Genomic DNA, 16,366 nt, shown 5'->3' on the forward strand with positions numbered 1-16,366 from the left:
TGTTTATTTTTATAAAAGTTATAAGCAATCGATTTGGAGTATATCATACTGCAGTGCATTGTTGCCATAATAAAATTTTAAGGATAAATAATATGAATGCAGCCATTCTTTTTGGAAAAAAATTCTATCATGACAAATATTTTTTTTTATAAAATTACATATCTTCTTTTCAATTTTCTTTTCAGTTTTCATTTAAATTTCTTAGTTTTACAAAAAGTATCTGAGCAACAAAAACCTTGATGTTTCTTTTCCATAATTTTCTGGTGCCCTAGATTATTCCTGTCATTCCGAACTGCAGCCTCCAGCATCAGATTTTCATTCTTTATAATGAAATTCATTCTGTTATCATATTTGTTCTATTATCATTTAGCTTATCATCATACAGATGTACAGAATGATTGATAAAAAATAATTTGTGACGTTAAATTCTTATTATTAATTTAAATAATATTCGTTGCGACAAAATTTTATGTTACGAAAATTAACAAATCTGTAGTGTTACAAAAATTAAAAAAATATAATGTCCAGGAATCTTTTTAAATCTGATTCGAGCTGAAAGAGAAGAATTCCCAATGCTTCTTATACAGTATAGAATTATAGGGGGTGTGTCGCAGAGAGCGAGGTGTATCGATGAGTATGCGAAACGCTCGTCGGTTATACAGAACTCGAGTACGATCGCAAACATACGTATACGCGACATCACCGACAATGACGACCATTCTTGCGACGTTTGTCAAACAAACTCGAGATCGAAGACCGTTGTTTCCGCAGACAACATTGCGATGAATTTCGATTTGATCGACCTTTCGCTCCCAGGAGAATCGTGTCTAATATCCTTGTGGACAAGGCGATTAGATAGAGAGCAATGGAAATTTTCTCTCCATGAAGGAAAAGCGCCACGAATAATTTACAATTAAGATGCAATTAAGATACAATGGCCCACGTATTATGGTTGATCAAAATTTACTTGCTGCTTAATGTACTTTCTTAATGAGATTAAAATTGACATAAACTTAAGAAAGTGAGCGCGAAATTATTTGGTAAACTCAATTAACGTAACTCAATTAACGTACATACATTTACGATTTTATATTTTACTAGCCATAGATATACAAAAATATTTTTCATAGATGAAATTTATTTTGTTAAGAAAAAAATAAATTTAATAAGAAATTTAACTTTAATATTTTAAATGTAATAAACCTGGCCGTAAATGACAATTGAAATATATTCGTAAGAATAATAAAATATAAAGTATTTTTTGAATCATAATATTTCTGTTTTATTAAAAATAAAATAAAATATCGTTTTTCAGTATCAAAGAAAATTTTATAAATTTAAAATTTGCTATTCTCAGTTATGTTTTCCCTGCGATGGCCGACTAAACATCAGTTACGTCATTGTCCCCCCCATCTCGCTCTCTTCTTATTTTATTTCATCATCCCTTGTAAGCGCATCTCGCCTCGAAGTAGTAAAAGGGCGACGATGGCGGCATGTATATGCGAGTCGATAATCCGAACGTGCGTGAGAGAATAAAATAAAAATAGCCAGCTCGTCGCGCGAGAACGGCTGTAACGTAATTTCTTGTGCCGTGCCGGACACTGTCGCTCGAATCGGAAATCGAATCGAATGCGATTTCCAACGAGTGTCCGACGTTTTCATTAACAACAGCCCCTAGCCTTGCGGACTCCTCACTCCACAGAGAGGAAGAGCGAAATCGTTCGTCACTGTAGCCATCCATAACTCTATGAGAGCTGATGAACGACGAACCGATACTCTATCACTTGATCACGAAATTGCGACCGCATGCAGCGATCAAAGCTCATGCAAGTTTGCGTTTCGATCTCACAAAGCGAACGAGCAGAGTCGCTTATTTTCTTCTTCGTTGTAAATTACGTTAAATTTTAGCATGCTTTTAGCGGGGCACATTATTGAAATTCTTCCTCGTTACTTTTGCACATCATTACTGCATCCTTATGATTATAACATAACAATAAATTTTTTTCTTTAAATCTTTTCTTAGAGTTGAGAAAGGAATTTGAAAATGAGATTGACTTATTCTTGTTGGTTCTAATTAATTAATTAATTTTACGTTCTTATATTAGTTTTTATATTATATCAATCAATCAATGTTATTATCGGATTCTTGATTATAACGTGACAACAAATTTCTCCTTTTAGATCTTTTCTCAGAATTGAAAAAGGGATTTGAAAATGGGACTTATTGTTGTTGACACTCTCTCTCTCTCTCTCTCTTTCTTGAATTAATTAATTTCATTCTTATAGATCATAAAATTAGTCATATACTTTCTTTTTACCTCTTTAAATTAAAGTAAAGAAGGAATTGTAATCGTGAGGCTTGTACTTCAAATAGAAACGCTTCGATTATGTCGCGATGCTATTCGCAGACGTTGAAGCGCGTAGGTGCGGTGTATTTGTTCATTCTCTCGTTACCCTCAAACGAACCGTCGCTGTCGATCGATCACCAGTGAATTATACCAGCCCAGCCTAATTGCGCTCTTTACATAATTATCGCGCAACGTGAGCGGACGCGAGAGCACGTAGAACTTTTCGCCCGTTACTTCAGACAATGCTGAACTAGCAATTTGTAAAACTGAAGTTCCGCGAAATTCACATAGAATATATATGAGGGAGATGCTGCAGAATTGTTTCTAAATTACTTTAATATATGGACTCTTCGAGGAACTTCAGAGCCAACATTTTGCCGCAGATAACGGAATCAATTCATATAAATGTAAATTATACTTCTCGTTAAAGATAGAAAATAAATTTTCTATAAAAAACAAAGAGAGGACACACCATCGATTTTGTGATTTCAGTATCAAAACATAAAGGTGATACTAAAATCAACGTTTGTTACTCACTAAAAGGACCAAATAAATAAATTGAAAAAGAAAATGATGAAAAATGAGATGTTTCATCAATATAAAGGGCGTATTATAATTATAAGAAAGTCAAGAAATTTCAGTTTTGACCATAAATATAAAATATTCTCACAAATTGAGACATAAACATTCTATATCTAATAAAAAATAAATTAAGAAATAATTTTGTCACAAAATAATATTATTTTTTAACAATTATAATATTCTGTTAATTTTCCTTTGACTTAAATATCGTACTGAAAAAACTGCCTGGTTGAATTAACTGGAATTCTGTTTAAATATGGACGAATTTTCTAATTAAATGTACTAAAATTCTCATTCTGATTGAATCAGAATTTTTTGGTTTGTCCATTTTTAATCAGATATTTTTCTCAGTGCGTCTTTTTCAAGAAAATATAATAAATTGAAGGTATTTCATATTTATGATCAAGACTGTATCTTTTGTACAAAAAATATAATATTAATCTAAGAAATAGAAATGGCCACTAATGATCGCTTGATACTTCTCGTCTTAGCAATTCTCGAATTTGATTCGCTCACCTGCGTCTCTATGTCGGACACCTCCTGACGGTAGATCAGGATGTCGTGGAGGGTATTCGCGGTTTGTACGATCAGAGCGAGGATCGGTATGAAAGGAAGCACCAGCATTTGCAGCAGCTGAATTCGTCGACCGCGACGATGAGCCGGATCGGTTGCGCGGGCCCAACACGACTTCTTCCGGTTCGCTTTAGTCCCCGAAACATCATCCGACGAGAGGCTCCTCACGGAACTCACTTCCGCCACGCAGGAGCCGTTGCGCGGCGACATACTGAAAGGATAGCCGTGGAAAATAAATTGTCAGTTGAATGCTTTTTTTCGAATTGGAAAATCATTCTTGGAGGCAAATATGTACAGTTAACATGTTTCATGCGTACATGAAGAATTTCAGAAATTAATATTGAAAATCAAGCATAGTCACAAGCAATATATAATACAAAAAAAGATAAAGAATCTTGAAGCTTATTTCAAGATGCATACGAGATTCAAAGTAGAAAATTAAAATGGGTTTTAATCAAGAAATTCTCTGAAGTTTTTAAAATCCGATAATCTTCAAGAATGTTTAGGACTTTTGGAATAAAAGGGTGTAACACAGTTTGAGATTTCAGAATGGAAGTTCCGTAAGTTTATTAATTGACAAGTTCGAAGACACATGCAACTAGTGTAACAATTCAAGGATCGAAAGATATAACTCAACGGTCGTAAAAGCCCAGAGAGATGAAACGAGAGATTTAACAATTAATTTAGGTGCGTCAATATAATCGTTGTGTAATTGGAATTCAGAAGCCATAGGGAATTCGATTAAAAATCCATTATCAGGTCGATTGTGCATCGCGGAATTGCTCGATGGAACTGTTCAACGAGAGACGAGCTTTTATTTCCTTGTCGGCGATACATCGTCCTGCATGTCCGAACTTTCGCGATCGCGATAATAATGACAAGCTGGCGGATAACGAGTTGGCCGGCGGGTCTTCGTAATTAAACGCGACACGAGAACAGAAAAGCGTCATAGTCGACTCATAGCCGTGAGAAAAAAAGGGAGTTCCCTTTCCCGTTCAAACCTTCGCAATTGCGAACTTGGAGGTGCAATTCGAATTCGATAACAGAAAGCACCACGTAAATATCCACGTAATTCCCTTTTTCATTTTCTCTCTTTTTTTTTTAACAACTAGAACATTATGTTCTCTCTTTGTTCTTGCATCCTATTTTTCTGCATTATCGAGTTCCCAAGAGGAATAAAACAAGTACAGCAATATCTAGCATCGGTGTCGACGCTCACGTCTGTTGGAAATCACAAGAGATAAGGATCTCCCACTTATGAAAAATCAGGTCACGTTTTAGTGGTCTGATTTTTAATAAGCGTCTCAAATTGCATAATTCTCAAAGTCCTTTGGAACAACGAGCGAAAAAAGATTTGCTTTATTCACATGAAAGTTCATTTCCAATTATGTTTCAATAAAACTTCTCAACGGGCGAGTTAAGAGCTGCGCGTTGAAATAGATCAATTTCATTGCCATGAGTATTCCCACTGTAAATCGAAATGCCCTCGTTCTCTCGTAATCGTAACGCAGTGGGAACTGGAATTCCCACAGCGAGGAAAGTTCCCAGAGGTAAAATAAAGAGACTTACATTCGCGTTGCGTTTCGTTTCATTCCTCACTTCGTTATCTCTAGAATTCATGGCAGACAGAGAAAGATGGAAAGAGGGTGAAAGGAGGAAGAGAAAAGGGTTAAGCGAGTGAGTGACTTCGTTGCGGCTCTTTGATGTCGATCTTGAAGATGACAAAGTCAAAAGCCTCTATCGGGAACGACTGTCTTTCTGAATAGCGTCTGATTTTGTACACGCGCCTACATATTAAGGAGAAATTAATGGCTCGCTGATACACTTTTCTTCTCGTCAACGCAACGAGAGGGAACCGCCATCGCTGTAAAATACGAAATAGACGCGCCGCCCTATTAATATCACATCGAGGCGAAAAAGGGAAACTGTCGTCTAATGTATCCTGGAAATAAGTAATCAATAAATCATATAAATCTCTTTACGATTAGTGTAGCTTTTTAATGACTCCCATATCATCCCGGTTTTTAAATAAAAAAATAATAGCTTCATGATTTAATCACTCATTTATCCGTTTCTTCGAATTTTTAGATTTTTAGAGTTTTTTAAAAAGTAAAATTTAGAAGAGATATTTTAGAATCTTTCGTACCTATGTTACTTTTATTTTTTAAATGTTTGAATATTTACGGTTTAAGGTGCTCGATCGATTTTTCGCCTTTTCAAGATGGAATGCAATACATCTTAAGATCCTTTGAGAATCTAAGTTCAGGCCAAAGGGCTGTGATGCGTTGCATACAATGTGCATCTCCGTACTATCGTCTTCGCCTTCGTGCATAGTAACACGTGCAATGTAACACGGTAATAAACTGCACTACACAACGTTGTTGATACATAATGTAATGGCGTGTTGCCGCTGCTTGCTTTGCTGCTAAGGACAAGAGAGGGGTGACCACCCCGCAGGCAGTTAATTGCAACAGCGCGCCTCCTCTACCCCTCTTTCCCTTTCTCTCTCTCCTCCTCCTTCTCTTTTTGTCTCTCTCTTTCTCTCTGTTTCTGTACGTTACATTACGACATTACATATCGAAAATGCCAACTTTGTTTTGAGATTGAGCTTCCATCCATTTATTCTGAACTAAATTGATTTTGTATCTGAATTCTCTTCTAAATAAATTATTTATATTTTGTTCAAACATTTATGGAAATAATATTAAATTAAAATAAAGCGTCTTCTGAATCAAGTAAACAGCAGTTTATCATATACCTTTTTCAATAAGAGTTTACGAAACCTTTTTCTAATAAGAGTTTACGAAACTAATGAAGTGATATCCGCAAAACTTTGGAAATCACTGAGTCACATTGACGTTACACTTCACGATACGTTTAAGGATGGTGAACACACGTGTGAGTAAACTGTCGGTGTTGGACTATTGTTTTGTCTATTATGAACATAGAGCTCAATTCCAAAGTAGATGTGTTCTTGAGTTCCGTTTCAGCCAATCCTGGAATATCGTGGAAGCATCCCTGATGATATTAAGGATCGCACTATAACACGATTGTATGAACTAATGAATCGAAAATCCAAGAGAAGAATCGTGAAGAAGGATTGAAATGCTAGCGAATCGAGACAAGAACTGGAAGATCTCTTCGCAAGATTTTTATCTTCATTTTCTGAAATACACTTTCACGAATCTTCATTTTTTCGGAAATTTTGATGTTTAAAGGTTCTAATACTTGATATTTCAAAAGAGAGAGTGAGAATTTAAGGAAATAAAAATCGTATTTATTTTGTTCGATCGATCAATCGAATAAACTTTAAATTAATTGGATGTGAGTGCAAATTTTTAAGATACTGTCTCCCTCTTCCTCCCTTCTCTGTCTCTCTCTCTCTCTCTCTCTCTCTCTCTCTCTCTCTCTCTCTCTCTCTCTCTCTCTCTCTCTCTCTCTCTCTCTCTATCTATTTATCTATCTATCTGTGTACGAGTAACAATCTGGGGCGAACGTCATGATCGATGGAAATTAAATTTGATGCTAAAGAGAATGTAATGGAGGAATGCGGATGCGATTACAAAGCGTACTCCTGATAATTTCATTGGCTCTTTTGAATATGCATTCTCATTGCATACCTCTAAGTTAATGAAAACGACCATTTGTATAGAACACATTTAAAATTAAAGGTTAATTATTAAACAATGTAATTGGCACAAAGCAATAAAGTTAAAATAAAAATCGAAATAAACGCATGACACATAATTAATACTGTTGTCGATATAAAATCCAAAAACATACATATGGGAAATATAACAAAAAGGAAATATAATATAATATTCAATCTGAATGATATTTTAAATAAGCGCGAACATTTACACAAATTTTTTCTAGAATTAACAGAATAAAAACATATATGCATATATAACATATAGAATACATTCCATTTATTTTAACTATTAATAAATAATACCCACAGAGGCTAAACTATTTTGTGTAATAAAATGAAACAAATAAAATAATAAGTTGCATGCTTCTATACTATACTACTATAAATTATAACTATATATTATATATATAAAAAATAGTATATATTATAAACAATTATAAAAATAAATTAATCAGTTGGCTTTTGAGGGGCTCAAATAATACTTCGTTAGTGTATAATTGATTAACCTTTGTACACCTTGTACTTTTTTGATATAAATTGGCACACCCGATTTTTCCCCAATGCTTTTTCCATTGCTTATAACTTTTTTTATTAGTAAAGATGCGTACATTTGTTTGATACTGTTATTTTCAATTGAAAAAAATGTTTTATATAAAAACATTTTATATAAAAATATGTTCTTTTTTATGAAAGTTAACAATTGAATTGGATCGGATATGCCATACCAGTGTGTTGTTTCCGTTAATGAAACATTTAAGAATCAATATCCATTTCTACCTATGTAGATTAATTTTAATCTTAGAATTTGAAAAAATTGAAAAGTAAATTAATCAAGATTAAAATTATTTTATATAGAAATGAACATAAGTCACGTTAAATTTTAATTCGATTATATTCTTCTTCGAAACTTAAAATAATTTTTTTATTCATGATTGTTACAAGATTTAGCAAGCAATATACAGTGAATCACATTATTAGTGCCGTATTTAACAATTTTCTTTCACATGCGGGATCTATCGCAATGACACGACTCGCGATCGGCGAAGGTGCCAGGCAAATAAGCATAAAATCGCCGTAAAGTTGCAGAAGCAGCTTTTTCATAACGAGCTTTTTGATATCGACTATTAGAAAACACTCGCCCGCGCTATAAAGCGCACTTATCTGATAACGACAGCAATCCGTTTGTTGCCAAAGCGAGAGAGATGGATGCTCTCATGAGTAGAGAGGATTAATTAAGTCTTTCTGTGCACGGAAGTATTTGTAAACCGGTTTTATTGGAAACCAACACTACGGAAATTGATTATCCTACGTTGACGTTATTATTGCTGCTTACTCTACATACGGAGAGGGATGGAGGGTTGAAATCGTGAGCCGTACTTGTGTACAACGGATGTTTAAAGCGTCCAGATTACACCCCGATTACGATTATGGAACGACGAAACTGAAGCTCGCGTGAGGCTCGCTGCGAACGAGCGTATAGCTTAAAGCTATTTGCGATACAAAGCGATGTAGTGAAAAACTGTGATACGTATGCGCTGGCTTTCATCTGTGAGCCCTTTGAGGCAATTTGGAATCGATTTCTCTCCAACGAAAATGTCGAGTGGATCGTTCACAATAAAATGTTTTTTAATTTTCCACATTAATATCTACGATCAATTCTCGAATTATATATCTATCGAAACGGAGTTTCATTCAATAGAGGAACCAAAGGAAAAATGAAGTTTCGTTATATTTGAGACTCACTTCTTGAGAAATTTTTTATTTTTATGAGATATAGAAATCTATGGTGAGATCCCTTCAAAGACTTCGTCGGGAAAAAAATTCCCGATACTAACTGAATATTGCATTCTGCACAATTGCAGTTTAAAAGCGCATACTGCGTGTGATGTATCTGTGTATATGTGTGTGTGCGTGTGTGAAAAAGATAAGAAATAACGTGTCTATCTCGCGCAAATTGCAACCAAAGACATAGGAGCATGGACTGCATCATCCATATCGAAATAATATATCAAATAAAGATCAACAAAAATGAGAGAGGAGTGTGAAGATGACAAATCTTCCTCTCTTTTCAAGATACTGTGATTGATTGAATGAAAAGAGATAGAAACTGGGCGTCTTCGCGTCCTATCTCTCTCATTTTTGTCGACACACGGATGATGCTTTATGTCTTTGATTACGACATGCATGACGCAGTTTTTCGAGATACCTCGAAATCACATACTCACTCTATGCAGCGAATCAACGTGCAACCATTAGCAAGCCCGAGGAAGCCTTGGATCCGCCAGGAAGCAGCGGCGAAGCTTGGCAATCGAAATGATGGGTCGGCATCGCGGACGCCGATTCGAAATGTGCGAAAGCGATTTGGAAAAGCGGGGTACGATCGGACGAACGACGGATCCTTCTCTTTTTTCTTCCATGATTGGTCTCGAGATCGTGATGCAATTTTTTTTTTTTTTCTTTATTGATTACTGCATACGACAAACACGCGAGATCTCACTATCAGTCAGAATTGACGTGCGTTTAATTGCGACAGAGAATAAGCTTATCGCGACACACAAATTAAAAGACCAAAGTGTCAATTGAATTCTCCAATTGCTGGCGGAAGCCTTATCGACAACGGCATCGACTGGGGTCGACCCGCTTTCTCGTGCGTCATCCTCGTGCAATCAGTCGAGGACATGTCGCGCTTCTGAGCATCGGGCCGAACGTAACGCGACTTTCACCGTTCGCCAACAATGAAAGGGTGTCCGATCGCCGATCCCCCGCAATCCCCGCTTCCCCCCCTCGCAGAAGAACGATCATATTAGCGACGCTTCCGAAAAGCGGTGTGTACTCACTCGTTCATGGTGAGCATGACTGCAGGTCGCAATGGCGATGTCCGCCCTCGCCTCTCGTTCCTCGATTTCTCTCTCGCGATTCGATCCCAAATTGGTTGCTGGAATCGGGGTCTGAATGGCACAGGCACAGCCTCGCGAGCCTATTATCTCATAGAGGAGCCAACAGTCGCTGCTCGCCCTGTCCATTCAGCCGCGATATAAAGGTGCGAGCGCTTGGTAGGGGACCATCATAAAAACCTCTCTCAATGGGTGGTGAAAACTACAAAATTAATGCGACGACGGTCTGCAATCGTCGGTCACGAGCCGCAACGACGATCAAAGTGGCCACTTTCGACCGGGTGCCACTTTCGCGCGATGGGTCGCAGAGTCGGTGTCTGAACGAGAAACGCCTTCTGTGATGCGCCCGTCGCCAATTCGCGTCGTTATGTCTTGCAAAGAAGCTTTTTCATCGAATAAAGCATCAAAGAGTCTCGAGAATAAAATCTACATTTTTAAAGCTTCCATTTCTTTATAATTCTAACATCTGATTTTTTGACGAAGAGCAGAGATTATTCGTCAACCTAGACTTTTGCGACATGATTTTCTTATCTATTTATATCTCATTTTGATTATTATGTTTTGATTGATATTGTTCAATTTATGACGTGATTCCGTATACAGAGATTATTTTATATGTGTAATAATTGGCGATTTAAATTATGTCGAGCTTTCTTGAAATTGTTTACCGATAAAATTAATAACACCTGTGTTCTAAATATCTCTTCACGATTTTAATAACAGATTTTTAGACGTGAAAAATGTTGTTTTAAATTGTAGTAAAAACAACACTTTTAATTTTATTAGTTTAATATTCGAAAATAAACTTTTGCTAATTTAGAATAAATCGTTTCGTCGAGAATTTTTGTGGTAAATCCTTGTTTTCATATTGCAACTTTGAAATATCTAATGTTAAATAAAAAAATTTTCCAATTAAAGTTGTAAAGAGCGCATTTATTAGAAGTAACACATCGTTATTAAAAAAAAAAAAAAATATCGCAGAAAAGTATTTGTGCTAATTCGAAAGCTCGCCTGTAAGTTGTTGTCGAGTATATCTAAGTGGCTTTTAAATCTAATGTCGTGGTAGAGAGTCAGTGAGACTTGAAAGCAGAATCCTATAAGGCATTTCCGGTGCAAAAATATCTTTAATTAAGAAGGAACAGTAAAAATTCCAAATGATTAAGAATTTAAGAAACATGCTCTTATAAAGAATAATACGAGAAGAATTTGATGTAAATATTTAGATTACTTATAGAATAGTAATAACATACATATTAAAATATTTATTCACAAATTAATCAGAGAGAGGAATATATATCTTAACTGTTTTTATCCAGTTTACTTTGAAAATTAAACGATAACATTTTTATTTTTACATATACACCATTAAAATGAATATGATTTAGATTGCTTTATGCGCATGGAACAAATATATAAAAAGCAATTAAACTTAATACTTTATCCATTCGGTATGCTAGCAGTAACCTTTTAACGAATGTTATACGCGTGGTAGAAATTCAGCGATGCATATCAATTAATTAATTGCTGGATGAATTGGTCCATTGACAATATCGCTGCCTGTGTTAGGGTTCAATTAGTGATTGGATTCACAGGTTTGGGATAAACGATGACACAATTTATCGAACAATCGAAATCCAATCGATAGCAACAGAAAAAAGCAAATTATATTAATTGTGTTTGGTAAATTAATGTTTCGCTATTCTAATTTAAAAAAATGTATTTGTAGAACAACGATTATTTAACAATCTTAATTAAATCGGATTGATTTAATTAAGAAAATAATTGAAATAGTGTGTAAACTGTATAAATTGCATTAATCTAGAAGACATTTTAATTTTAGAAAAGATCGAAGAGAATTTTTCCGTTTCAATTGAAACGGAATTGGCATGTCTGCATCAAGATTTCTGATGTAGCATAATTAATCATCGCGTGATTTAAAGATACAGGAGGAAATCTCTATGTATCGAGGGACATATTATAGGTTTTCCATTTACGCCCACGCCACCAAATGACGTTGGTTGTTCCAGTTTCGAAGTATTGATACACGTCGATAAAATTATGTCGAGCGGCTGAGATTTTTTTCTCAAGTTTCACGCGCGGAGAACATCCATAAAATCATGTCGTGTCGAGCTTTCGGAGGGGAAATGACGAAACTTTTATAAGCGCCTCGAACTCTCATTCGAACGATCGGGAATGCAAATATTGTGCATGACTAAGCGCGTCCTGTATCCTATTTTCTCAAGGATATGCATCAAACTCGATTGATGTCAAGCATGTTATTCATTCAATTTAAAGATTATGAATTGAGATGAATCGAGATGTAAACTCAACACATTCTGTTTAAGATGTAGTGAATATCAAATAAGCATCTTCCTGAATTCAGGAAAGAAAATTTCTTGTACAGTATAATCTCTTCTTCTTACACGCAATCAGTCTATGAGGTGAGAAATTGATACGTTATTAATCAATCTTCATATTTATTGATAAAATTTTCCTCGACAGAAATTAATATTTTGAATATCAAGTTTCAATAATATCTCGATAACTAAAATTGAAAAGATTTCAAAGACAACGTTACTTTAAACGAAGAGTATCGATTTGCCAAGTTTCGATAAATATTTCGGTAACCAAGATTTAAAAAAATTCAACTAAAGACAACGTTACTTTGTATAAAAAGTATCTAATGTCTTTGTGCTGTTTTGAATATCTTTCATAAGGAAAAATCGAGAAATTCGCGCTTGATGTTTGCAGTCCCGGTGACATCTATCATATTAATCCTAGAGTTTCTCCCCGTCGACAATCAAATACAGAAGGACAAATGCTTCCGGCATGTCCGCACAACTTGTTGATATTCACGCCTCTACGTCGAGTTTATCGATAGCTATGGCCGACAGTTCGCGGACTATCGAATGGTTCTGACGTTATCACTTCCGCTCCGCCAGCCTCTGCAGACTCCGGCCGCGCGCCACGCAAATGATAACGACGTCATAATATCGATAACGAAAATAACGGCAAGGCCGCCCGCTACGAGACGAGAATCGGTGAAGCGTGCATCGTCGGGAGAAAGGAGGATTTGCTGGCGGCTAATTAATGGTTAAACAGAATTTAGGATTAATTTAGGATTAATAAAAGGACGTTTGTTTCAAACAACGTGTCGTGGAAGCAACGCGGTGATCTTTTTTAATTTCTCGATAAATGACCGTTATTTTGCATGTTGCATTTTATTTTTCAAAAAGTCCATTAAAATACTCTTTTAATTTATACAGTTAATTTTCACAATATAATTAAGCTAATGAAATCTTGTTACAGTAAGCTCTATTTATGAAACTTATTATCGTATGTTAGTTATGTAAAGGTACTATTAACATAACAGTTTAATTTATAAAATAATATAATATAATATAATATAACGCAAAAGTAAAGATATACATTTTGTCAAAGATTAATGTAATTTGTGAAAGAGTTCTATATGATAATTGCAACGTGCGGGTTAAATAGAATACGCAAGTAGTTAATTAAATCAGAATTCCTGGATCACAACTATGTGGATGTGATCTGATCCGTGCAACTCAGACATGTCCAACTCACGGCACTCCTACTCTATATAATATGCACTCTAATGTTCTCTCCTGTCCGAGTTGGACAACGAGGTATAAATTATTATGCATTTACGTCTCACAAGGTATAAACTGAGAAGCAACGAAGCGAAATCCAATTATGATGTTGAAGGATGAGATGATGTTTGCAGCGTTTATCTTCCTTTTTGGATATTTCCAAAGTTAATTGCATCAACAATTGTGATTGTGATTGTAATATGAATGTTTGATTATTTAGCACTAAATTCATTCTTCAAATCATAGTGCTGACTACAAAGAATTAATTCACGGATATCCGTATTTTTTGTCATAATTAACACGCAAAATGTTTTGCGATTTGATGAATCCCGAATTGAAATTTTTCCTTATCGAAAAATTCAATTGATCACGATATTATTTCGATAACTTCCTTGAAATATGAATTCAGAAGCTATAGAGCAGAATTTAAAATTAAATGGATGACAATATGACACTATCTGTAACTCTACCTCTAAATCGCAAGACGTAAGATATTCATTTGTTCTTAATCGACCGTGACGCAAAATCCATTTTGTCGCTTTGTCTTAGGAGTGCCTCGTATGTCGGTTTATTCCTGCTTGTGCTTCTCAGGTACGGAAACTTAGTTAGACCACGGTTAGTTAGGCAATATTGTCGCGAGTGTCTCTGAAAAGTCTTCGCGTCTCGTCCTGATAAAGCGAGGTCTCATAACAACGTTCTTAATAGCGTATGTATGTTACACTCGTTAAAGGTGAATGAAGTTGGGGCGTCATGACTACAAGCTTTTGCAATCACGATTGCAACGGCACCGATAATAGCTAAGCTCTCCAAGACGAAGTCGTGATTTTTTTCCAAGGCACTCCGACTTTTCGGATAATAATTCCCGAACCTGTCATCAAATCAAACTTAGAACTACAGCGAATATAAGGATTACGACGTAAGGATACGATGTAAGAATTCTCACGATCTAAAGATTCCCAAGAAACGTACAAAAGTCAACAAAAAATCAAAATGACTTGATATTTTTTTCAACAAAAATAGCAAAGGTTGTAATTGATTGATTACACGAATGTGTAACATATCTCTATGGAACATATGGAGATGAGTTTTGCTTCTAGTTAATTACGCGGTATGTTATGCGACAAATCTGTGCCATGAGCATAAATTACAATAATACTTAAAAACAGCCCGTACGCAATGAATTTACTACCATCCATTATTATGAATATTGCAGGAATAATAACGCGAGAAAAATTTACCGGAAACTTTTAGAATAGATATAATATCTCTCTTTTTCTCTTAAATATCCATTCTATAAATTTTATGGTATTATTGTACTGCGTTATTTTTCTATTATAATGCTTCCTATTATTTTTATATTATTCTATTACATTATATTATGTATTTTATTACTTCTTGACACATACACACACACACACACACACACACACACACACGCGCGCGCGCACATTCTCTCTCTCTCTCTCTCTCTCTCTCTCTCTCTCTCTCTCTCTCTCTCCCTTTCTCCTATTGTACTCGAAAAAATACAATATGACGTCAAACATACCATATATTCGTAAAGATATATATAATAACTAAACACAGAATCTATCGTATTAACATAGGAAACATGCTTTAAATTATCACTAATATTAAACATTGATTCATTGATGGATCACTATTAATACTACCGATTTCATATAAATTGATTACACATAAAGAGTTACAAAATGGATTGGTCACGTTTATGTCATACCGAAATTATTAATCCAGAATTGAAAGGATTAACGCCAACCGACCTACTGATGTAACGCGTTAAATTTCTAGATAAAGTTCGATTAAAGTTCTAGACATCAATTTGTATGCAAGAGAATAAAATATCTTTGAGAATATGAAATGGAAGATCTGACACATAATAAATGATCAATGTTGCACTTCAAAAATATTATCTTATATAAGTAAGAAAGCAACAAGAACAGCACTAAAGTGTAAAGTTTATATTTATGAAAACTTTTTTATGAGATACAAGGAACGTGTATAATTTCCTTTTGTTTTTCCTGTTATTTCATTAAATATTTTTGAATATTTAAGTTATTATTTAGAAAATTAGATTCCAGATTTTTGTTCTTAATTGTGATATCTTATTGTTTTATTTTATTATTGTTATTTATGCGTTTTGCAATTTTTCTGTGTCAAGTCTTCAAGATAATTTTCATTTCTTTCTCTTTTATAATGTAAAAGAGTACCATTTAATTGACTGAAAGTAATGCTTCGTCGAAGCAACAATTCAAACAATTCAAACAATTCAAGCAAGTGGATTTTGACAAGAAATCGTCTAATAATTTAAGAATTAAATCAATCAATTCAAACTCGTGCGATAATCATCGATGGGCCGGAATGTATCGTGCAAAGACGACATCCAAACGGAATCACTCTCCAGCCTCCGTGATAGATAAGGCACGTTGGAAGGATCGTGCGTGCACTTTTAATAGAGAAAATTATTCTTACGCGTGTACAATCGAGAAGAACGAGGGACACGTGGTGGAAGCCTCGCGGACTTCGTCCTTTCTCTGTTTCTCTTTCTCTTTATCACCCCCTTCTCCTTGTACCTCTCCTCCTTTTCCTATTCTGTATCTCTGGCCCCAGAGAGAAAGCACTTAAGCCAAAAAAACTTAATTTTTCAGTAGAAGAACTTGTATATATAAATTATATATATAATTATAT

General features: G+C 35.0%; 1 protein-coding gene across 1 annotated transcript in view; it reads right to left on the reverse strand.

Moving 5' to 3' along the window:
- The window catches only part of LOC108685755, a 39,329-nt gene that overhangs the window by 22,199 nt on the left and 764 nt on the right, over positions 1-16,366 (reverse strand). Inside the window, exons 2-3 of the mRNA XM_018190716.1 lie at positions 16,151-16,298; positions 3,447-3,714 (exon numbers count right to left, since the gene is read on the reverse strand). Coding sequence (XP_018046205.1) covers positions 3,447-3,714; positions 16,151-16,298 — 416 coding nt within the window. The remainder of the gene's footprint in view (positions 1-3,446; positions 3,715-16,150; positions 16,299-16,366) is intronic.

Source organism: Atta colombica, unplaced genomic scaffold (genome assembly GCF_001594045.1).
Source record: "Atta colombica isolate Treedump-2 unplaced genomic scaffold, Acol1.0 scaffold156, whole genome shotgun sequence".
Lineage (NCBI taxonomy): Eukaryota > Metazoa > Arthropoda > Insecta > Hymenoptera > Formicidae > Atta > Atta colombica.